The sequence below is a fragment of the Excalfactoria chinensis genome, chromosome Z, assembly GCF_039878825.1.
Source record: "Excalfactoria chinensis isolate bCotChi1 chromosome Z, bCotChi1.hap2, whole genome shotgun sequence".
Taxonomy (NCBI): Eukaryota; Metazoa; Chordata; class Aves; order Galliformes; family Phasianidae; genus Excalfactoria; species Excalfactoria chinensis.
Window position 1 is genome coordinate 49,723,922 of NC_092857.1, and position 26,009 is coordinate 49,749,930.

Sequence of the window (26,009 nt, forward strand, 5' to 3'; positions counted from 1 at the left end):
GTTACCTTTTCATCACCTCTTAGCATGGGAATAAGAGGTAGTGGAGCAGTCTTGTTTTTTCTTACGTATGATATGAGATAGCTATTTTTTTCCACCATAATTAGTCTTTTTAAACCTGGTCTACCTTTTTCACTTCTTTTTCAGTTTGTGTGTACAGTATATACCCTAACTTCTCTCAGATCTCCCCCATTACTCTAATCCTGCAGATCTGAGTAGTGCATTAGTTATTCCTGCTGCTTTTTGACTAGTGTTCTGTGTAAGAAGGATGATTAGTTGGGCTCACAGCTTGTCTGAAAGCTGAATTTCAGCATCTGTCTCCTATGAGGTATGGATGACATGACAAATGTGAATGGTTACAATGGGAAGGGGATAGACCTGGAAAATACTCTTTGGTCATCTCGCTATCACTAGCTTTACTAGACTGACCAGTGGTTATTCTTTGGGCACAAACAGCAATAGATAATCTGTTGTCTCGTTTCCTATTAATCAGAGCTATACGAATTCAACAGTGGGACAAAAGCTGTGGGCTGTGTCTCTGATGTTCTTCAAGGACCATTTCTGTAAGGTTCTGCTCTCAGTGGTCTGCTATTATGGTTTCATTAGCCCTTGCTTTTCCACCTGGATTAATGCTTTGGGAATCACGTGAAGTAGCAAGCCCTTTTTCTGGTTTTCAAAACTTATACACAAAAATCAAGTTAATATTCATATTTATCTGGAGCACTGCATCCAGGCCTGTGGCCCCCAGCACAAGAAAGACATGGAGCTCTTGGAATGGGTCCAGAGGAGGGCCACAAAGATGATCGGAGAGCTGGAGCACCTCTCCTATGAAGAAAGGTTGAGGGAACAAGATTTGTTTAGCTTGGGGAAGAGAAAGCTCCAGAGAGACCTCATTGTGGCCTTTAGTGCCTGAAGGAATCTTATAAACAGGAGGGGTGGTGACTGTTTACCAGGGTGTATAGTGATAGGACAAGGGGGAAATGGTTTTGAACAAAGAGGAGATTTAGGTTAGCTATTAGGAGGAAATTTTTTACTTAGAGAGTGGTGACACACTGGAACAGGTTACCCAAGGAGGCTGTGGATGCACCATCCCTGTAGGCATTCAAATCCAGACTGGATGTAGCTCTGGGCAGCCTGGTCTGGTGTTTGGTGATGCTGCCTATGGCACCAGGGTTGAGAGAAGGTGATCATTGTGGTCCTTTTCAATCCAGGCCATTCTATGATTCTGTGATTCAAAAAATCAATACCTAAGATGCATTGTTTAGATGCAGCACTATTAGCCCTATCTTCCATCTCTTTATTTATTTATTTAGGGTTTTGCTTCTTCTTTTTTTTTTTTTTTTTTTTTTAAAGTAAATTTAATATATTGGTTCATTTATGCTTGGAAATATGACCTTAGCAGAACTTGCACCCTGCACTCTCTGCTGCACCTTCCCGAGTGAACTTAAACTCAGCAGGCAAATAAAAAGTTATGTTCAACCTCTTAAGAACCCAGAATATATACAGTTCACCATCCTGCCTTAAGAGCTGTGATGACTAGGATTTTAATTGTTGCACAAGGTAGTGTTCAGTCTGCCTTTGTACCCATCAAGCTTGGAGGTACTGTCTGTTCATCATGTTAGATCTCCGTAAACAATTTCTTTAAATGTAGAATAAAAAACAAAAAAACAAAACTATTGGCATTCATTTTTGATTTTCTGATCAGCAGTCGCCTGGAATTCTACATATGGTATAGATTCTAGATTTTGGTGTATTATATTCAGTTTCTTGTTTAGTCCAGACGTCAACTTAGATAATACTGAAGAAATTCTTGGCTCATATATTAGACTTGCACAAGAGAATACTCTACTCCTTTTTGAGAATTAGCTTGTATTTTGGATATTAATGCATACTTAAAATGGGGGAAAAAATGCTTCTACAACATGAAATTCGTGAAGAACGTCTGAAAGAATCATTACCCTCATCTGAAAAGAGCTCAGAGAAACCTTAGATTTCTGTTACAATTCTTCTTCAAGACTGACATATTCCTGGAATGTGTGAGTATCATTCTCTTCATATGTCTAAATAAAGAAATTGGAACTATAGTCATTTTAATTTTCTTCCAGGCCCAGTTTGGAACTTTATCAGATTACTTTGAAGCTCTTCGGAAAGAAAGTAATTTGGGTGAAAGGAGCAGCAGCTCATTTTTCCCTGTTTTAAGTGGAGACTTTTTCACCTATGCAGACAGGGATCATCATTACTGGAGTGGATATTTTACATCACGACCCTTCTATAAACGGCTGGATAGAGTCTTAGAATCCTACTTACGGTAAGTACTGTTATCCAATAAATACATAACATGTTATTTAATATGTGAGAGAGGTGAACATGTAAATAAGTGTGTTGGTTAGGTGGAAAACCGATGGGAAGTCTGTATTTTAAATTTAGCGGTAATAAATAGCGCAGTAGCCTCCCAGTGGTTAGCGATGATGATTAGTCAGTATACCTGAAATTTCACCAGTCTGCAGAAATACAGTGATATCTTTTCGGTCCATACAAGTAATTTACGTATTCTTCAAGTGACTATCAAGTCCTGAATCCATGAGAAGTACTAGGTAGCTTGCTTTTATATTTCTGTATTGGATCTGGATAAGTGTCAAATCAGTCTCTTCCTCAGAGTTTTGGAAGGATTTCAGAGGCAGTTTAGAAGTAATCAAGGATATCATGTTGCCTTGGGCTTATCACAGTAAGAACTGCCTTGCTGTGAAAAGTATCTACACCTTTTCTGAGGGAAAAATAATTATTGCTCTATTAACACAGTTATTAAGTGGTTTTCCCTTGTAGTAGCTGTGGATCAGATGCATTGCAGGAAAACTAAACTGTATTTATGGCTCCAGGAACTTATTTTTGCGGGATGCCAATTTGTGATTTGTCTGTTCCCAAAACTTGGCAGTTCTGTTGCCAAGAATGACTCTGAGATTTTATTTTTTTTTGTCTTTCGGAAGGACCTTTTGGAGCATAGGTATTGGAGTGCAGCCTCTTTGTGCAGGTCAGACCCTTTTGGACTATAGAAAATATTTACAGTGATGAATGATCCTTGAAGTATTTCTGATTACATTTGTGTGTGTGTGTGTGTTGTAATGGCAGTGGTGGAGGGAGCAAGAAAGGTGTAATATATAAGGTGTAATATATAGGATTTCAGAGAGTAGGCTTCACAAACTTGAGATGCATCTTGTACATCATCTTTAGGGTCTGTTTATCTTGTAATTAACTTGGCTTTATTAGTGTTCTCTCTGAACTCAAGTAATACAGAGCAACAGATCTCAGGAAAAATAATGAAGTGGAATCAAGAGCAAGACTTAGGAAATTTGAAGTTGAGGACCTGAAACTTAAAAAGGTTTTTAGGAAGAGAATATGTTACAGAAGTTCAAAAATACTGTAGTGAATAGGAGGAAGTTTCACAAATTTCAAAGTAGTGAGGAAGGAAACCAAGACAGCCAACAAGAAGGACAGAAGACCAGAGCTGTAAGGAATGGCAAAAAGCAAGGACAAGTTCCCTTAACAGGATAATGTAAAAATACTACAGTAAAGATGAGGAAATTGCTTCTGTAGTATTATGGTTTTGGAAAATTATCAATGCATAATTCATAAAAACTCATTAAAATGATGCTCTTTATTCATGTTTTATGTTTCTTATCGTCTCAATGCTGAAACGCTTCCAGTGTTGGCTTAGTTTTTTCTTCTTGCTTCTGTACACCCACGTGGTGTAGGGAGCCTGCTTTGGCAGGGGGGTTGCACTCAGTGATCTCTAGAGGTCCCTTCCAACCACTACAATTCTGTGACTCTGTGTCATCTAGGAGTTGTGTACCTGATAGCTGTCCTATGTCTTGCTCTTCCTGTTTGGAAGCATTTCATTCTTTATGCTACTTTTAAAAGTGTTTTCTTGCACAATTTTTCTTTTTTTCTTTTTTTAAATTCTCACTGAAGATATATATTTTTATCTGTTTACGGACTCATTTTTCAAAGCTGAAACAGTCTTGTTGAAATGTAGGGATTTGAGTCAAAACAATTTTTGTAGGATATGGTGTGCTTGCAAGGAATGTTCACAATATAATTAGATTTCTGTTTTAGCTTTACTTATCTGGAATTTTTTTTTATTTGTACAAGTGATTTTAGGAGTGTTTTGCAGTCTCAGTTTTATTATCAGAAAATAGATGCACTTAAATAAATTTACTGAGAAGAGGCAATTTGAAATTGAGATCTCTGGCTAAGGCTTCTTAAAAACAGTTGCAAAATGTAAAGGCGTCAAACCCTTTTCATCGTGCCATGTAGTAAACAGATAAAATAATTACCTTCCTCTTTCTCCTTCCCCTCATTTTGTAAGTTTGTTCATTTAAAAACAGCAGAATAGTTCAGTTCTGAGAGATCTGCAGCAATCATCAGGTCAAACTGCCTGACTGTTCATGTCTAACCAAAACATCAAGCACAACAGAATAATTGAGGGCACTGTCCAAATGTTTCCTGAACACTAAGAGGCATGAAGCATCAACTGTCACTTTAGGAAGATTCTTTTAGTGGTTGACTACCCTCATGGTAAAGAGTTTTTCCTCCTGCTGAGTCTGACTCGTCCTCATAGTGCAGCTTTGTGCTGTTTCCATCAATCTCCGGGGGCAGAGCCCTGCATCTACCTGTGCTTCCCCTTCTCAGGCTGCTGCAGAGAGCAGTGAGATCACACCTTGGTCTGTTCTTCACTGAACTAGGTAGCCCAGTATCTTCAGTCTCTCCTCACAGGGCACGTCTCCTATCCCTGATCCCAGATGTGTGTTTCTCCTTATCTGTCTACCTATCTGTGCACATGCACCATCCAGCCATCACTGTGGTCCAGGGGTGGAGGATCAACAAAGGTAGATGTTCCTGACCTTTATTTGACGTTGTCCCTGCTCATGCTGTGTTGGAGACCTGATGTTATGTGAGCAGGCTCCAGCCCTTGATAAGGCCCACTAACTCCAGCCTCTTCCAGACTGCAAAGCCTGGTTTATGTGCTTTGAGACCAGGCCATACAAGCTCTACTTAGATATCCTTCAGGAAAGCCTTTACCACAATAAAACGTGCACAAAAGTACTGTTTTTAAGTAGTAAGTAGTGTTTTTATTAACAATTTATTAATATTTTTGTACATCTTTAATTTTTAACTGCTTATCTCCATGGTTGCATTTTCTGGATTTCACAAATGCTTGGTGTTATAGTGATTTATATCAAGTAATCATATTTTTGTATTTGCTAGCACATTAATTGGATTTAAAGCACTTTTCATACAGTGGAAAAGACAAAGCTATAGATCTATGTGCCAGTTTGCTCTTCTTTGGTGAACTACTACCAGATAGCTGCTGGCATCCTCCTTTATGTAGCCCTACCAGCATATTAGGTGCATTGGGACCCCAAATTATAGTCCCTTCTACATTCTTACCCTGGAAATAGTATTTTGCTGTCTGATGCTGGACTGTGAAGTGAGAGTTGTATTCCAATAGAGTCGCTTTGCAGCATAGATTTCCTTGTCCTATTACTGGGTCCTGTGGTCAAAGCCTGCTGAGCTTACCAGATGTTCAGTAGTTCACTTCTACTTACTAGATAAAATGAGGGAGGTGAAGAGAGCTGGTAATAGTTCAGACTTGACCTTTTGTATTGATCACTGCAAGACCTTGACTGACATGCTTTTATGTATGTTTTTGATGAACAAAAAAGCTTAATAGGTTGTGTGTAGTTAGATGTCTGTAGTAAGGCAGATTTTTTGAGAAAAAAAAAATTGCTTGATCAATCTGCTGCCTCCTGTGAAATACTGTAAAACAGTATTCAGATTGGATGGTATCAGTTTCAGTAATTATCTCTCTCTACTGTGAAAAATTGTCAACCTCTGTAAGACGTTTTCTGTATGTCATTGCTTTGTGAGAAATGAAGACTTGGGGAAGCAAATCAGGTCAGAAGTGCTTGTCAGATAATTATTTTAGCTTTTGCAGAGTAGCTTTAAACAGTAGATCTAATCTTTGTTATGCTCAGCTGAGCTTTTTTTTAAAATGTTTTGCCAGCACTGCTCAGCATCTCTTAGTTATCTGTAGGCTGCCACACAGCTGAACTTCTAGAATGGATGCGGAAATAATCATGTATCTGACTGTTGATTTGAGCTTAACTGTTTTACTCTTTCCATGTTGGAGGTAGTTTTTATTGAAATTCAAATTCTAGCAGGACGCAGCAACTACTAAGTGTAAAGGCTACAAGCAAGTCAAAGCTAGTCATTTATGGAAACATACTGTTTTTACTGAAAATGTAGGAAGTTGAAATAGAAAATGTTTCTTCTTTTTTATTTTTTTTAAATATACCCAGGTGCAATATACAGGAGAAATTGTGACTTTATATTTTCGTATTAGAATACTTTAAAAGTCTGTGAAAATTCAATTCTGGCAGATGGAATAAAAGTAACAGTTTGGGTATTTGACAGCTTAACTCAAGTAAAATACCTACTGAGATTTGAGATGTTCATGTGATCTAATTAAAAAAAAATGGACCAAGAATAAAGTGTCCAATTTTAGTCTTCTTTAATATAATAAAATTCTTTCTCTGCTAAACGAAAGCCCTTTTAAAAGCTTTTCTGAACCTTTAATCAGAACTTGAAATGTTGCAAGCATTGTGCTTTTGTAAAGGTATTTAAAGAATACAAAAATACTGTTTTCTTAGGATTGTTTTATTTTTAGCTTAATTTCTTTATAACTAATAAGCTAATGAGAACTGATCTATCATAAGTATCTTTCTTCTTCAATGAATACAGCCTTGTTTAACTTCGATAGTGGGCAGAGTTCATTGCCGAAGTTAACTTCAATGGCTGCAAAAGCTGCTAGATATGCAGATGAATCTCAGCTAAACTTTTGTTCTTAAGAATTTAGCCAAAGCATGTTGGCTCTTGTACCTGGAAAGGTTTTCATTCTTCTCTAGCCTGTGTGTATGACATGTAAGAACAAGATGTGTAAATGCTTGTACACATGGCTAGAAAAGGCAATACCTTGAGAGTTCAGAAACTCTTTGTGAAATCATTTATTTATTTAGGTTATGTATAAAGTAGACCAAAAGATGAAATGGGTATAATCTTTAAGAAATCAGTCCAGTAATACTTGGTTAATTCAGTGTTGTGTCAAGTGGAATTACAGATTGAAATTAGAGCAAACTGGGTGATTTTTAAGTAACTCTTTTAGTTGTGCTTCTAATACGCTATGGTTTGAAATAGATGTGAGACGTGTCAAGGCTTTAAATGACTTCCATAGGCAGATTTTTGAAAGATGTAAATTGTTGCATCTAAGTTAAAATTTTATATAGTATAGTATTACTATTGGTTTCTCTTTTGGGTGTCCTTCTTCTTAGACCATTGAACCATTCTACTGTTTAAAATAACACTGAGACTTGAAAGGAAAAATCTGTGTCTAAAAGACACATCCATAAAGCAGAATCACATTTTTTCCTCAAAGTCAAAAGCGTTCAAAGTGTTCCTTCTAGAGGAAGTGGCTAAGCTCATTAAAAAGTAAGGAAAATCTTTCATACAGGGTTTATCCAGGGTTTTACATTTGTATCAGTAATACACATTTTTATTTATTTATTTTCACTTTACACTAGTAGTACGTATCTTCTTGGTTTGCTTTAACTGTGAGGAAAGTTCAGTTTTAAAAACAGAACCCTAATATTTTAGGAAGAAGAGATAAGAAGAAGTTATCAGATGATATCCAGAAATCTTTGTTAGATATTCAGAATAGCTGGCAGTTACATCATTTTTGTGAAATAAATTCATACTATCATGAAACTAGTTGAAACCTGATGATGATGATATAGTGCTAGAAGCTTTAGCATAAGAAATTGGATAAAAGGGCTTTTCACTGTGTTCAGTGTAAGATTCCTTTTGTATCCAGAGTTCCAACATATCAGATGACTATTTAGAGTGGATTTATTACATAAGTCATGTAGATAATTTATTTTCCTTAAATTACAAAATATAGAATACCTTTATTTATATATATTTGTTTATAAATACATGTATTTTCAAATTACATAGGATTTACAGATTTGTGTATTCAAAACAATGTTATTTTTTAAATAGTTTCTTTTTGAAATAAAAACTGTGCATCTCCTGTAAGACGGTCTGTCTTTAGTGTTTTAGTTTCAAGGTCTGATCTGTATATATCACATTTCTGAAAACCTTATGCTATTTTACAGTGATCTAATTTTAGTCTGTAACTATTGTCCATCACTGACAGGCGTTGCAGAAAGCTTACAAGGTGTAAAGCTAGTTGATGATGTGCAGTCAGGATTTCTAACTATTTGAAGCTAGCAGCTGGCTGGAAAGTAATAGATTAATGCTTAAAGATCTCATGGAACCAGATATGATCAAAGATGTGTCAGTGCATGTTTATTACTTAGGTAAAATGTGTCTTGCATTTTGCTTTTTAAACCCTTAAAAATATTTCATGTTTCTCTACAATTTCAGAACAGCTGAGATCCTTTACTCCTTGGCTTTGATACAGTCCCGTAAATACAACAAGATGAGTGTATTTCCTTCAGTGGATAACTATAAATTGCTGACAGAAGCTAGGAGGAACCTTGGACTCTTTCAGCACCATGATGCTATTACAGGAACAGCAAAAGATTGGGTAGTTGTGGATTATGGCACTAGGTAATTTAATATAGATCTATACACTTAAATCTCATTTTCCTATTATTTTTTCATAAAAGGGTTTATTTAAAATAGGTACACATTTACTGCAGCTTGCAAAATGCTCAGTTATAAAAGTGTGTTGTTATCAGATACAGCAATGTCTGCATTGTATTGTATAGGAGAATTGTTGCCTGTTGGAATAGAAAGTATTATTAAATTTGATTGTTGGTTGGTGGTTCAGCATGTCTGTTAAACAGATTATTAATTGCTATTTAAGTTGCCTTTGATATAGTCTTTGAACTCAGTAGGTTCAATCTCTAAATTTAAAAAAAAATTGATTTATCAGTAAAAAACAGATTAAAATGTATAAGTTAGTGCAGTGCACTCCATTGTGAGATATAAAACAAAAGGTTTTCTTCACTTTGCAATTAAAATTACAGAGCTGTATATTTATGAATCTTTGAACTTCGTATCAGTTGAGAAAATGGAAGTGATGGTAATCATTTAAATGAATTATTTTTGTGTTTCTGATGGTTTCTTTAATCCTGTTTAAATACAGTCTTTACTCAGAACAAATTTTCAGGCCAATCTTCACTTCAGATATTGGAAATGAAAAATATAAAACGCAAACTTCCCTAAGATTAACATTTTGTAAAATAATGGTAGTATGGGGGCAAACATTTTGTGGTATGATAGTGGCGTGAAAAAACGCAAAGTAGGAAAATAACTCAGCATAAATGACAGAAAACTATTTCTGAGAACTAACACTACTTCAAAAATTATAACAGGCTTTTCCATTCTCTAATGAACTTAAAGAAAGTGATAACTGACTCTGCTCATATTCTCATCCTGAAGGATAAAGGTGCTTACAACTATGATACATCAACTCCATTCCTTAAGATGGTAAGCTATATTTCTTCATTTTTTCCAAAAAAAAAAAAAAAAAAAAAAAAAGAGAGTATTGTCTTTTCAATACAGTTGAGTGGCCTGGGAAAGGTCAGATTGAAATTTGCTGGCAAAAATTGGTCAAGAACCTTCTTTCCACCGTTCATACGGAAGATGTTGGAAAATAAAAGGTGGAAACTTCAGTTCTTGATGCTGAAAAGAAGTTCACAACAATAATTGGGCTTTTTTTTTTTTTTTTCCCACATTATGAATGACATATTTAAATTGAGTGTTCAGATTTTCTTACAAATTGTATTTGTTGGTAATTTTGGGAGCGTAGAGTATAGGTGTAATGCATGAATATGTAGCAGTGTGCAGTTCTGTAATCTGACATGGCTGGTTGTTTAGAATTTTTTTTCTTACAATAGTTTTGTCTTGAGTGGAAGTCCAAACCAGATTTTCAGGACAAAGTCTGGACAAGCCTTGTGCTTTTTTCTTTAGCTGAGCTCGTTGTAAACAAGAATCTACTGAAGTTAGTCAGGAGTGGATGTTCATCCATCGTTCTGAGACTTGCTTTATGGAGAACACCCTAAAGAAAGGCTCTTGCTAATACTGTTTACTTTCAGTATTCTTAATTTTTCCCCTTTCCAAGCACATGCTGTCCACTTCTATGGCTAGATAATCTTAGGAATTGCTGCACCCATATTAGACTGAAACTGAGATGCTTTATGTTCATGTATATATGTAAACACTTTATCATATATATGTAAAGCATATAATAAGCCTAATATTCCCATACTTCCCATAAACCCTCCTATCCCTATGCCACCAACATTCATATTGACCTCTGACATTGCGGGCCAGCACAATAAAGCAGGAGGCAGTGCTTTTGGAGTAGCCAACGCAACTGATTGGATCAGCCCTGTACATAGTATTGTTTAATTGGGTGCAGAACAAAAGCTTTCATATATGTGGCAATAGTTTGATGTGAAAAGCATTTTTATTGAGTGTTTTTTGAAGTATTCTCTGGATCTGGAAGCCTTTTCACTTCAGTTGCTACTTCTGTAGCTGTCACAATTATACAATCTAATGCAAATGAAACAGTACTGATCAGCTGTGTTCTTGCTTAAAAACTAAGTTAACAGTGAAAACAATATCTCATCACTACCTAATTTCACTGAAGCTGGTATTAGAGAAAAGAGAAACTAGTGAAAAACAGGAATTTGTGTATACTGTGAATCAACGCTTGAAGAAGCTTATGTCATATAAAAGTCAAACACACCCTTAAACTGCTTTTGAAGATTTATTTATGACAAGATCTGTCAGAAGACTAGCCTTGAAGTCTGTGTGACAAAAATAGAGGATTATAGGACTTCTTTGATTAAGTAGAAGCTTGCTATTGTGTAGCTGTTTGCAGATTTTGAAGGAGGTTGGTGATAACAACATTTGGCACGCAGGGATGAAAACATGGAGTTTTTTGATATTGGTTAATAATAATAACAGACATTAATAGAAGCAAAGATTTCTCACTGAATTCTGTGAAGGCTTCTTCTGTCAGTATTAAATACATCAAAATCTTTACTGATTCTGTGTCTGAACCATAAAAATTACACATCTCTTTCTGAGAAGACATCATCTGTGTAATATGCTAAGTCAGGGTTCTATTTATGGTATGGCTAGCATGTTACTGTACTTCATAAAGTTTGTGTAGTCAACAAAACTCATATCATACAATCACAGAATCATAGAATCTTTAAAGTTGAAAGTCATCTAGTCATTTGGTCCAGCTCTCCTGCAATGAACGGGGACATCCAATGCAAAATCAGGTAGCTCTGAGCCTGATACAGCCTCACCACCCTCACTGTAGAAGTCTTTTTCCTTATGTCTAAACTAGATCTACTCTTTTTATGCTTGAAACTATTTTTTCTTGTTCTATTCCAACAGACCCTGAGGAGGAGTATCTTTATATATTATATGTCATACATATTATATATAACTAGTACGTATTAGTGTATTCAAAAGCTAATTCATAATTGGTATCTTGTAGGATGATGTTCAGTCTTCCCAAGATTCTTTGCCACACAAGACAGTTATAAAGCTGACATCGCAACCAAGGTAAATAATTGACATGTTACTTGGTGTCTGAGATTCTTTTAGTAATACCTGTTTTCTCCACTAACTGGTAGCTTTTATACTGCTGCATTATTTTCTGATTTTCCTTTTAAATAAAGGTACAATGCAGTGTAGCATGTTATGCTGATGTTATTTTGTCTGTTTGAAAGAGGACAACATTCTTTCAGTTTATGGAAGTTTCTCCCGTTGCACTAATTCATCTGCAGCAAGTGAAGTAGTCTGATTACTATATGCTTTAGCAGCATTGTAATTCTTAATAAATGATGACTGAGAGCAACAAAATGTTGATGGAACATAATTACACCTGATCGGATTGCATCGTGAATTTTTGTAAGGCCTAAAAATCACAATATATAAGTGTGTACCTTTAAAGAGTCAATTTTGAATCTGTGTTTTTTCTTCCAAGTTTCCACTCTAGTAAAGATTCTTGATTCTTTTCCTATAAAAATTCAGTATCCGAACTCAAATAACTAAGACATTCACTAAGACTAATTCATCTAAATAAAGTGAGTAAGATGTATGGATATGAGAGCTGATTTGTTTATCAGTAAAGTAATGCAAGGGTAGTTTGTTCTTACAAAACAAGAGATTTAGGATTAGTTTAAAAGTAATGAATGTCATTTTTCTGATCTTGGTATCTGATTTCCCTGTTTCTGGCAAGCAGCAAGCTAATAATGCTTGCCTAACTCACGGAGGTGACGGACTATTATAACAGTTGCTATTCAGAGATTCTAACAAGAAAAATAAGAGTTTGGTCCTCGTGAGCCTTTGGAGGATGCTGTCTTCAGTCCTCTGAAGTTAAATGCATATAATGTGTGTGTATGTATGTACAGTTTTGATAAAAACTAGTCTGTAGGATTGTCATGTAAACTTGGAAACTTTTTTTTAGTACGAATTTTTGACTCTTTATGGACTGGATGGATGTTGAATAGTTTATTTTAAGTTTGTTGTCCAAAATGGTTAAAAATAAATGCCTATTTATTTAACTAATTATTTCACATTTTTCAAAACATCTCTCTAAAAATCTTCTCTTGTAGAGCATTATAGATACTGTAATAAACATTTACTTGTCTGGAAGCAAGTTGTTCTTGCTATTTAAATATAATATGAACACTTCTGCTTTCCCTGCCTGCTTTAGCTGTTGAAATTTCACCTACCTTTCTCCTGTTTCCTGCCAGCTCTTTTGTTTGCATCCAGTGTGCCACTTCTCTTTCTGCACAGTATGCTTAAGTAATTTTTTTTGCCCTCTTGGATGTCAGTGCATTTCAAGCAATTCCATTTTATTTTTTATTTGTAGTTATATATTGAGCAGATAAAGATGTTAAACATCTTTATTATAAAATTAATACTACCCTAGGAGCCTCTTACTATTGTTCTCTGAACTTGTTGTAGCTGTCTAAGAAAAAGATAATGTTGGAAAAGTTCTGCCATTTTTTAACTTTTCTGGTATTGTAAATTGTAAATGGCAGGAGAAGAATGACAAGGTAATATTGTTATTGATGCCTGAAAACTTCCTTCCTTTTCGTAATGACTTTCTGTTTTAAAAAACTTCAGAGTAACGCTTAAATATACAGTACTGTATGTTTCCACTGTTGTTAAGGTTTTCGTTGGAATATATGTATGCTTCTCTTTAAAAGATGAGCTTAGTCTCATATCTCTGTATTCTGAAACTCCGTTAAGACTGTTACCATTGTGGAAGGCGATATATTAGCTAAGACAGCAACTTTTGATTGTGTATATATATGAATTCTTTGATTACCTATATGACTTACCTAGAGAGCTGTTTTATTCCAATACAATCCATAATGCAACTTCATAAATTATTATTAAGGGTTCCCGTGTTTAAAACGCAGATATTGAAATTTCGAAGATGAACCTATTTTCTAATTAGAAGTTCTGTTTTCTGTATTGTTCCTGTCAGTGGCATAAAATCTCTCAATTTCTTACGTTTCCAGTGTTATATGCCATTACTGGAATATGCCGTTACTGGAGATGGAGGTTATGTCAGTGTAACTGTTGATGTGTTACTTCTTTTTAATTGGCTGAATATTTAGCTTTTTGTAGTTTCACATTTTCATGTCAAGGTCTTTAAAAATATTTGTATACTCAATTTATCATTCTTACAGTATTTGGGTTCATATCATAGATTTAGAGAAATAGACTACTGATAGGATACTCATATTTTCTTTTGAATCTCTATAATTAGTCCTGATGTTTTCAGTTTCAAATCTGATGTTCAACAGGAAAGTGATTGATTGTATACTTTTGCCTCTTGTTCAGTCTTCCTTTTAGTTCTTCTCGCTGTTCTTGATAGCTAAATACAGTAGTAAATGCAGAAAAATGGTTGGACAGACTGTACACAAGAGCTCATACAACTTAGTTGCATGGAAGAAGAGAAAAAATTCTGATTTTCAGTAGTTATTGTTCTAGTACAAAGTTCCTTCCAGTTGTGTAAATGAGAAGTGTCTTTTGAGTTAGTTCCTAGAAGGTATCACTTCTAGTATGTTCGGTGTTACTTTGCACCTCCCGTATACATCTCATTTGTCTGTAGTGTACTTTTGCTACCTTTTTCTGAATCTTTAACAACAACAAAAAAGTTTTGCTTTTTTTTAAAGTATTTAATATCTTACTGTGACACTCTGTTTTGGAACACTGAGTGGTCCTATGATCAGACATTTGAGTGCTGAAATTATAGCCTAGTGAATTAATGAAACCCCTTTTAAATACTTAATGAACTGGGGAGAAGGAGACAACCAAACAAACCCTGAAACACTCATTAAATACCAGATGTTAATAAGGTAAGATTTTGACAGTACTCCTCTATTCCCCTTACGTATGTAATTCTTTGTGTAGTTACAGCTACTTGAGTGGTGTTTTGTGAACACTGTTACTTGGATGAGAATTTAGTTGAAAAGATCTGTCGTTACTTTGAAGGCTGAGAGAAGGGCACCCAGCAAGGGAGAGAAAGTAACTACTTTAGGGTTATGGAGTTTGATTCTGCTAGTCAACCTTTGCTGATGCTGTTCAGTGCTGTTCCACTTAAAGGAAATAATAGAATATAAGAAAGAAGAAAAATAGAAGAAAACAGAATCCACACGTAACTGGAAGAGCTGTATCACAGTTCACTTTTTAATTCCGATGTTGCTTTTAGAAACACCAGAACTCAACAATGTAGTACTTCTAGATTTAGTGAACTGACAGGTTTTTTTGACATCATCTTGCTACTTTAATGCATATGGACAGTAAAAATGTCTGTGTAGTAAACGTACTGTCATCAAGTGAAAGACTGGGCAATACAATTAAGGTGGAGGTTCAAGGAGAGGCAAAACGTAAGAGATTTTGAGAAAGGCTTTTCAAAATCCGGAGTATGAAAACCTTCAGGTTCTGTGGTATGTTTTGAAAAGATTTAGGATCAGTCTCATTCTGTATGACATTCTCATGCCTGATTTGGGGTTCCATAAGGGTCTAGCATTTGATGTATTTTGTTTTGTTAGTTTCTCCTTAGCAGACACACCATTTCATTGTTTTTCAGTTTTGTTAAAAATGTGTGGACTTAGCATGCCTAGCTTAGACTTCTGTTTCTTCTTAGGCAGTTTAAATAAAGAATTGTGTTTACTGTTACTTTATTTTTTATTTTTAATGTGTAAGGGTAGCTAAAAACTGCTCTATGATTTTTCCCCTGCTTGTTTCCTTGTGGAGAATTCATGAAATGACTTCTGGTTATGTTGGTCCTTTTCCCGCATGTTGTTATGACTGAATGAGAGAATCCAGGGTAATTAAGACTCTCAGGAATTCAAAGGAAATCAGTAAAGTTTAAACCATTGTTGTGGTTTTTTTTCTCCTAGATTAGAGACTGTTTTCAAAAGGAGATACTATTTAATCTGTGACAGAATCCTTCAGTTTACTTGCTTTAAATAAGCAAATAAAGCTGAAACTGATGATATTAATGCCATGCTCTGCATGTGAGACTTGATGTGATTATTTAATGTATAAACAAACAGAAGCTTCATGGTTTTTGAAAGACTGTAGCTTCCATCTGGAAAACAAAACTTTCTCAAGGTAATATCCAACCAGATGCAGAACTACTTTTATTCTGTTGTGAAATTAGCAATTTCTATAGTAACATCCTTAGGGATGGTTCCTGTGCATGTATTCTTCAGTTTTAGCTTCATACTTCTGCTAAGAGTGCTGTTCTTAAATACGGTCCTTACTTCTTGGGGCAAGTCTGCCAGAGGCTGTTTTCTAAATGTTAAGAGACCATTACGGGAGGATTAACTTCTTGCCACCAGTTTGGTTAACGTTGTTGCTGAAGGGTACATTAATATTATGGGTGGCAAGATATCCTAGTCAGTTGTTCACTGTATTACCTGGAGACAGGATTGCATGCTAATGCAATATATGGCCAAATACCTGAATCGGTTCTCTGTATCAGCTTGAATTATTTAGTATAATTGTTTGGAAAAAAATGGCTAACCTAGGAGAGAATCCCAGGGTATTAATTCTAAATAGGATATACAGTATTTATAATGTGATCTGTTATTTCTTTGGAGATGTTTTAAAGAGCCAAGTATTCTAGTGATATCCAGTTTGTGAGAGAAAGGTTCATTTTTTCTTATTTTTTTCCCCAAATTGAGGAGATGAAATGAATCTCTGCCATTATCCCTGTTTCATTGTCTGGTAACAGGTTATGTTTTCAGGTTTTAGTCAACAGTGTTTTGATGTAAGTTGTGTACATCCTATCATATCACATCCACTTTTTTAATTGTAGTGTAAGATTTTGTGGGTTAGATGCCTCTCATGAATTCAGCAGACAAGTATATCCACTGCTTTCTCAACATTTTGTCATACTGTGGAATCAAAGCTGAGTTAATATGTACAATACAAGATAAGAAATGCATGTACAAAAGTTAAAGCTTGTACAAAGCCCCACTTGGCATCATGTATGTTGCTGCTGAATTTCAGGAATTTCCTGAATTTTCCTGAATTTTTCAGGAAGAAATTCAGCTGGTATGGAAATCTTGTTTTCATTTGTTGATAATAGGAAAAGCTAGTCTCATGATGTCATGCGATTGATTAAAGCTTCACAGAAAAGGAACTTCTTTCTGAGCTAAGAAGGTCACCATGGATTGGAATAGTATTTTAATATTCTTCCTTGGCAATTTTCACTTCAAAGGATTGTTTTTGTTGTGTTTTTTGTTTGTTTGTTTGTTTTTTTAACCTCTTTTGCCTATGTTACTGCAGTCCAGACAGTTACTTAGTGTTGTTTCGGGGACAGGATGTTCTGATAGCATTTGACATTTTAATCAAATACATTTAATTACATTTTATATGTTCATGTGTTCTAAGGTAAGGCACGTATGTTTGTATGCCTGTGTATCCCTAGTTAAGTATTAAAACATTTGGTGGGAGGGGGAAAGGCAGCTGAAACAGGCATTATTTAAAATGATGATGGTGGAGTGGGAAAACTTCAGAGAAAACAAGGAAGAATACAGTAGCTTTTAAAATGATGCCAAAAATATTTGTGGGAGTTTGTATGCTGTTAATGAGTATTCTTCTTCCCTGTGAAAAACAGTACCCTTTTCATTTTTAATTGGATGAAGTAGTGATAGCATTGTTCTCAAACATGTTCTCATTATAACTTCTGTGTTGCTGATGGTGAGGGAGGTGGATAGGATGAATGGTCATTCAGTGAAGCCTTAAGAGAGTTTTATTCTGTTAACAATTCTTAATTATGCTTTTGTGTTCTTAGCACAGTACTGTGAGCAGGTCAGAAACTAGAAAATCATTTGAGATAATGCATGCAGAGCTATATTTTTAGTTTCTAAGACTGTCTGCTTAAACTGAAAACAGCCTGATTTTTTTTTTTTTAAATATATTAAAGTGTTAATCTCTGTGTTCATCTGTGGCTGAGCAGTTTGCTAGATTTCAGGTGATTAACAGGTTCTGTGTTATAAACTCAAGGTCTTTTAGACTAATGGAATGTTTAGATTTGTATGAACACCAACCTGGTGTCAGAGCAGAGAGGAACTTAGCTGACACAGGGTGGCTCAGACATCTGAATTGTGAAACATCAATTGACATCAACATGAAATAAAAGTCCAGGTAAAAATCATTCTAATAGGGATAGTGATTTTGAAACAGATAAAAGAACAGGTAAAATCACTGGGCTTCATAGGTAGAATGTGGCTGTGCAGCAGTCTTTGTGACCAAAAAGGGGAAATTCTTCATTCAGAGTCAGAAAGGAGAGGGGATGAAAGGTGTGAAAAAGTTAGCTGCACCTTAATTCTCACTCCTTCTTTAGTGTCACAAGTGTTTGAAGAGATTTCAATTTTCATTCTATTGAGTTTTGTACTGTTTATGTGGATTATACATAGGCTGCTTGGAACTGGCAGCTGGAAGAGCACCGTCACTTCGTTACGAGTTTTATTAGGGAACTCTGAAGTGAAACAAGTAAACTAAGGGATGAGGATCTGCTTGTATGTAATAGATCTTAAAAACAGAGCACTGTGATTCATTTCCAAATTGTTAAAAAATTTTATTATCTATCGAGAAGTAAAAGGCAGCTTTTATTTGCAGTTATTTGCATTCAGGAGCTTTTTGTGGAATTGATCTTTGTTTTTCAAAACTCAGATGTGACTGCCATATCTCTGAGTTCATGCTCTACAAATTACATTTCAAACGTTTAATCATCAAGTTTTTTTTGTTGTTGATTTCAGTTTCATACTGTTTATACACCAGCGAGTAATTTTGTTTACTGTCTCTTGAAATTGCGTTTGCAGAGTTGCGTCGGAAAACTGGATGATATACTTTGTAGTATTTTATCTTTGTAGTTTCTCAAAACTGCCCAAGTTCTAGTATTTTCAGCACGATGAGCAGCATTTCATCAATTTTTGTTTGGATTGTTGTGGTAGTGTGAAGTTATCTTTATCAGATAATTGTATTCAATGCTTAAGTTGCTCTAAAAATTAACATCATATATTGCAAAAAAAAATTCTGAAATTAGATGTTAAATAGTTCTCTGGATTCCATTGAAAACACTGTAAGGAAAGCATAATATGAAAGGCATTAAGAATAGGCTAAAAAACAATGCAACAACAACAAAAAAACTGGTGTGTTTTTTTTTTTTTATTATTAAAATAAAAACAAAACCAAAGGACCAAATAAGCACTAGTTATGATCACTATGAAGGAATATGGTAGTAAAGAAGTGAGCACTAACATGAAAAATTTGGATTATGTACACATACTTGTTGTAGGGGTTTTGAAAGCAGAAGCCACTCTTCTTCAGATTGTTCCAATACTTGTGTATTCTTTCTTTTTTTCTTCCCCCAGGCTCTGGCCCATTCAGCCTTTTTATTGGGGTTACTTTGAGGCAATATTATACTTAGTTCAAGTCTGTGGAGGCACAGTCTGAAGTGATATGGCATAATTAAGTCTTTCTGTTCTTCTGAATCAGATTTTTTTTCCCTTTTAAATGCAGATTTATAAAGCCTACACTACAAGAAGAACAAGGAAAGGATTTTAGTGAAGGCACTTCCTGATCCTGAAAAAGTCAGGGGGCTTCAAGCCCATCTTGGACTTCAGACCTCACAACTTTGTGGTAAAAGAAAAGTTTAAAATAGTGCCTTTGGACTTGATCCTTTTATCCTTAATTGGAGAGTAGTGTTGTGCTCCAAATTAGGTAATGTGTGCCACTAGAATCCATCCAAGTCACAGAAAATACATGTATCTGGCGTACGTAGTAGGTACTTAGAATTTTGCAAGTCGTGTCTTAGGTTGGTGTTGGTTTTTTGTGTGTGTGTATGTGTTCTCAAAATTTATAGTTCTTACTGTGCTGTGGTCTGTGTTTATTGTGAGTGCTGTTTACTTGAGGGTGTCCAATAGTTTCTTTTCCAGAAAGCCACACTAAGGTTGTGTTTTCTGTAAGAGTAGGAGGATTAAATACTTGTAGCCTACTTAATTTTTGCCTTTTGCATGAGCTGTAGAAATAATAAACATATATTTGTGTAGTGGCAGGGTGAATTGATAGGTATGAGTTCTCTTACCTTTGTTAATGACTGCAGAAACGACTTCTGATTTGTTATTAAGAAGGCGTTAATGGAGTAATTCAGAATTCTGAAATGTCAGGATAAGAATCATGGAATCTTTTATTAAGCACAGAATCGTTGTTTTTAATTATTTGTATATAAACCAGATCTGCCAGTCTTTAAGGCTTCTACGGAGAATATGTGATTTTAACAACTTTGCATTAGCTCATTCACCACTGTATTGTTGGGATATTACTTAATTTATGGATAGCATCTCTTTGTGTCACCAGTTTCATTCTGTAATGAAAAATTGACAAATGAATTGTTGTTTCCAGTTTCACTTGTTTTTATGCCTTTTGAGAATAATTCATATTCTTTATCTGAAATTTCAAGTTCCTACTAGTTCTGCAAGATCTAATCATAATCATAAAGCAGGTTTCATTTTAGGAAGAGAAAAATCTTTATCTGTTTGTATTATTTTATTGTAGATATCTAAGACTTAAGAGTTTCATTGATTATGAAAATTATAGCTAACAGTTTGTTTTTGTTACATTTGTAACAGTATTGACAGTCTAAAATTTGTAAGAAGCACAGATGGATGTGGTGCAGAGCATATCAGCATTATTAGGCGTATCTTGTTAAGAAAGCCAGTAGATATCTTTAGTCATTATGAGGTCATAGATTCACTTAGGTTAAGTAAGTCCTCTAAAATCATCAAGTCTACCACTGCCAAGTCTGCCACTAAACCATGTTCCTATGTATGTCTTTGAAATGCCTTCTGGGATCACAGAATCACAGATTCTCAACTGCTCTTCTCAGCTTTACCCTGAGCAGCCTGTCCCAAAGCTTCACAACCATTTCAGTGAAGTTGTTTTTTATTTTTCTTTGATCCAAGCTAAGCCTCTCCTGGCACATCTTGAAGCCATTCCTTGTTGAGTCCTATTGTTTGTTGCTTGGGAGAAGAGACAGACCTTGCTAATAACCCACATCCCCTCAGCTGTACTCATAAGTGCTGTTCACTAGATCCTTCACCAGCTACAGTAATGAAAAGTCCCTTGATAAGCTATCAGAATCAGAGAGGAACATGTCTTTCCTCTGGTAGTGTATGGTAAGACTGTTTGCTTAGCTTATCAGACGACTCATAGTTGTATGTATTTGAGTTATATCCTTCGTTATCTAGCAGAAGAAGGTGGAGGTGTTTGGGTTGTTTTTTTTTTTTCTTTTCGTGAAGAGTGAGGCCAAAACTAAGCAACAAATGAATTCTTAAAATAAATATAATCACGTAATGCTTTCTGTTTGTATCTATCGCACGCTAATAAAATAGAATTTTAATAGAATGTGAAATTTGAAGTCATACTGGGAATAATCTGTATAAGATTAGAATTTAAAACTTTCTTAAACTGGATAAGAATCCTTTTTGGGTTTCAGGCTCTTTAGTTTCATCGTATGTTAAAAATCAGAGGAAAATAAATGTCTATTACATGTTTTCTTGGGCTTCTCTGCAAGAATCACAAGAGCGTTTTTAAAGGAGAAATTACGTGGTTTTGCAATGCACAGACTTAAGTAGATGAACTTTAACCACTGTCACCAGAGAAGGGGACTGTAATTTTTTTCTCCTGCTTTTTTATTACTTAAATATATATATATATATTTATTTTCTTAATTTTTTAGCTTTCAACAAAGTCACACAGTTCAGAATTATTTAATGGTGGTTTTGGGAGCTAACATGGGAGATGGTGCATTGCAAAATACTAATTGTGTTACAAAATACTAACAGTACTAATACTAATTCCCAGTTCATTTCTCCCATATGCCTTAACCAGCATTCACTGTAGACAATGTTACTTGATTAACTCACCTCAAACTAATCCTTTCTTACATATTTTCCAATATAGACCAGTTCTATTTGTCTTCTGGCCTACCATTTGCTGTCTGTACAGTTTTTATTGTATTATCATTCCACGGAGTTGACTTTGTTCAGTGCATTTCAGCATCATTTCAAATTTTGAAAAGTCAGCACATAAAGTACCACTCAGCACCTAAGATCTCTGAATACCTTTGTAGTTGAATTCTGGTCTCTAACCACCACTCCTTCTATTGAGTTTTTTGATTTTTTTTTTTTTATTTATTTATTTATTTTAACTTAAACATTTGTGGAACTGATTCAGTCCATTTTTAGGACTTTAAGCATTTTAATGTGGCTTCATAATTTTCACCATGCACCCTCCAGCTTTGACTTTTGAGCTTAACATAACCTACATGTTTCTGTTTGTTCTTACTCATTTTTCACTGCAAGACTAGCTATATAGTCTGTTTTCCTTCTTGGGTTGTATCTTTTCTCAGTTTTGGATGTAACATTAGGAGTTCTCTGGTTTGTTGTTTTTTTTCCTTCACTTAATGGAATGGAAAGACACTGATGTTCTGTACATACAATTTTGCTTGAAGTTGAGCATATGTACTAAGTGAAATAAATCTGATGTTATATTATGAGAAATACTCTAATCCACATATGAAGATCTATCAGACGCTTCAGTTAAATTGGTCATAGTATTAACTCAAGAACCTTCCGTAATTGTAGATTTTCAAAATAAACTTGAGTAACTGAGTAATGCAGGCTGGTAGACTAAGCTATTGTACATTGTAGCCTCTTGAAGAGGTGGTGGTTGAAACAGTGCTTTGTCACTACAATTTGAGTTTTTAATATTAATTCTGGTTTCTCACAGCAGTTGAAGGCATCACTTATGAAGACAGCATTAAATGAATGGTAACTGTTGAAAGTTTTACCAGTGAAAGTATGCAGGTGTTGATATATATATACATGTATGTATACATATGTATATGGACATATTTATTCACATTAGTGAAACAAAATACCAATGGCTTATAAAAACAGTAACTTTTTGGTTAAAAAAAAAAAAGGTGCTGTACTGAACTTCTTGAAGACTATGATTAAAGTTGTTAAGAAATCTAAATCTACATTTTCAATATTTTAACTGTGGATGTAGCTAAACTCCTTTATGTGTATTGATAATTTATTTTAGTATGTGAAGAAAGAATTGGAGTTGGCTATGGCTGTGAAAATATTTCATAGAAAATTTATTTTTTAGTATAAAATAAACTATTCAAAATTTTCTTTGAAGCTTGAATGTACATGTTTAGGACACGAGTTCATTAATGCTGTATGCTATGTTATCTAGGAAAAAATCATCATGCATATGATTTAGATATTCACTTTGGATTTTGGAGACCCAGTTAAATATAGGATCAGAAGATTCATGGATATCTTTCAAAAAATGTCTGATGGCAGAATTTGCTTTTTGGAAATTGCAAATATTTGTATATCAGATATTTATTCCATTAAGGAGTAAGAGCTCAGGTCTGCAGCTGTTTCTCATTTTTGAGAATGAGTAAATTGAGAGAAGTTTACTCCTCCTGCTGGTGCACAGATGGAGTATATGTTCTCTGTGTGAAACAATTGGCCATGGTTATATCTGTAAAAAGTTACATGATTTATTTTTACTTCAGTGTAGTTTATCTTAAAATAGCTTCAGAATCCATTTACTTCTGGAATAAGTGAAGGAAATAATGATTATCTCTTTAGCCATTCTTGTGCTTCTTGACGAAATTTTTCTCCTGAATTTTTTCAGTAGGCATTGAAAAAAACATAGAATTATAGAATGTTTAGGGTTGAAAAGGACCATAATAATCACCCAATTTCGACCCCCCTGCTATGTGCAGGGTCACCAAACACTAGACCAGGCTGCCCAGAGCCATATCCAGCTTGGCCTTGAATGCCTCCAGGGATGGGGCATCTACAACCTCCTTGGGCAACCTGTTCCAGTGTGTCACCAACCTCTGTGTGGAGAAACTTCCTCCCAGTATCTAACGTAAAGCTCCTGTCTCAGTTTGAAACCATTCCTCCTTGTCCTATCACTATCCCACCTTTTAAACAGCCGTCCCCCGTCCTGTTCATATGCTTCTTTCAAGTATTGGAAGGCCACCATGATGTCTCCTGAGAGCCTTCTCTTTTACAAGTTAAACAAGCCCAGTTCCCTCAACCTTTCCTTAAAGGAGAGGTGCTCCAGCCCTCTGATCATCTTAGTTGCCCTCCTCTGGACCTGTTACAAGAGCTCTCAATTTGTCTTGTGCTGGAGACCCCAGGCCTGGACACAGTGCTCCAGATGGGGCCTCACAAGAGCTGGCTAGAGGGGGACAGTCACCTCCCTCTCCCTGCTGGATACTCCTCTCGTAATATAGCCCAGATCACAGTTGGCCTTCTGGGCTGCAAGCACACACTGCTGGCTCATGTCCAGCTTCTCATCCACCAGGACCCCCAAGTCCTTCTCCACAGGGCTGCTCTCAAGGAGATCTTTCCTCAGTCTGTATAATCACCTGGGATTACACTGGCCCAAGTATAGCACCTTGCACTTGGCCTTGTTGAACCTCATTAGGTTTTCGTGGGCTTACTTCTCCAGCCAGTCCAGGTCCCTTTGGATGGCTTCACTTCCCTCCAGTGTATCGATTGTACCCCTCAGCTTGGTGTCAGACTTGCTGAGGCTGTGTCCAGCCAGCCAACTCCTAATCCACTGAACAGTCCATCCTTCAAATCCATACCTCTAATTTAGAGAGAAGGATGTGGTGAGGGACCACATCAAAGGCTTTGCAGAAGTCCAGGTAGATGACATCAGTCACCCTTCCCCTGTTCACTAGTACTGTCATTCTGTCATAAAAGGCCATCAGGTTGGTCTGATCTTGGTGAAGCCAGAAAATCTTTGACAAAAGATATGAGCTTTGTTAGTTTTTTTGGTGCTATTTTCAAAGAGCATTACCCTGAATAATAGTTTGCCGCTTTAGAACTTTTCATTCTTGCCTTGAAATCTGGAGTAGTAAACCTTTACATACTGTCGTATTGTTTCTCTAAGTATTGTAACCTTAACATATTAAGCACTTGTATGCTGCATTTGTGGGTGACATTCTCTGTATTGACAGTGCTTAACTGAAACATGTGGCTCTTTTGTTTCATATAGAATTGAAAGTAGTTGCAGAGGATTGTTATTTAACAACAAACCTTGAATGGTACTTCAGAAATATCACAAATTATATTAGTCAGTGCTTTTACATATGCACAGTATTTATTATCTTACTGAGTGTAAATACTTCAGTCTTGTTGGAGAGAAAAATGCTGTCATCTAGACAGAGTTCCTTTATCACTACTGCTGAAAGTCTGTCCTACCACTACCTTTTATGGCTGCATCACTTTACAAGTACATAATACACTTAAAATACATGATTCAGGAGGATATAAAACATAAGGATCTTTACCCAAGGGGTTTTTTATCCAACTATCTAACAATATATGTAGTCAGATTAAATATGGTGATTATATGCGAGTTGTTAAGATATGGGAAATTGCTGGGAATTTTCTCATATGAAAATCCTATTCACGTAGTGGATAATTTGCTTTTAATGCAGTCATATAGTATTACTGAAAAGGAATTTCAAGTCCAAGTTAGACTTTTACTTAAGGGATGTCCCATGTATAGAAAGAATATTTCTATAATGTAGAACGGTAGATGAGAATGATGGTATACTCGGAGCTTTCGTGCTGCGTTATCTCTTTGATTTGTATTGTTCCTGACAATTTTTATGCTTTTTTATCACAGTATACAAAAAGTACTTGAAAAAGAAATGTTTCACTGATCTGTTTAGGGCGTGGCTTTTTTTTTAATCTTCTTTGGTGGTCTTTTCTAGGACATTAAGTTTGAGAATAGGTTGTTTTAGAATGCTTTTAGTTTCACAACCATTATTAAAAAAGTTACATTAAAGTTTAAAATCTTCAGTGAAGTAAGAGTGTATCAGTAACCTACCCAGTTCTAGAGAAGGGTGTCAAAATCATGCAGAAGTTGTTAAGGTCTTCAAAAGCTCACCTGGAATAATATTAAACTATTGTCTCATTTGCTAGGAGTCCTCATCATGAAATCAGGTCAAAGAAGTGTCCCGGTGTGCTTTTTGTGTTAGTTTACCATGACTAGATACAAGGAAAGTAGCTTATATCGACAGCAGTCATAGTTTAACAGTAATTCAGTACGGGAAGCTTCAAGTTAGGAGTTAAACAGATACTTTTTTTTTCTTTTTTACTTCTTTTGTTGGAAGCTCAGTCTATTTATGCCAGTTATTTGAAGCATCTTAATACCCCAAAAAAATCTATTATAGCCTCTGATTTTTGTTCATACAACAACTGAGAAGTTGAGGTTGAGCTTTCCTTCTGATTATGAGGTAACAGAGTGGTACTGTTGAACAG

At 35.4% G+C, this 26,009-nt stretch overlaps 1 protein-coding gene across 1 annotated transcript in view; it reads left to right on the forward strand.

The window, feature by feature from the left end:
* MAN2A1 (mannosidase alpha class 2A member 1) overlaps positions 1-26,009 on the forward strand; it is a 109,270-nt gene that overhangs the window by 41,486 nt on the left and 41,775 nt on the right. The window contains exons 9-12 of the mRNA XM_072360356.1: positions 2,103-2,305; positions 8,497-8,682; positions 9,453-9,567; positions 11,597-11,664. Coding sequence (XP_072216457.1) covers positions 2,103-2,305; positions 8,497-8,682; positions 9,453-9,567; positions 11,597-11,664 — 572 coding nt within the window. The remainder of the gene's footprint in view (positions 1-2,102; positions 2,306-8,496; positions 8,683-9,452; positions 9,568-11,596; positions 11,665-26,009) is intronic.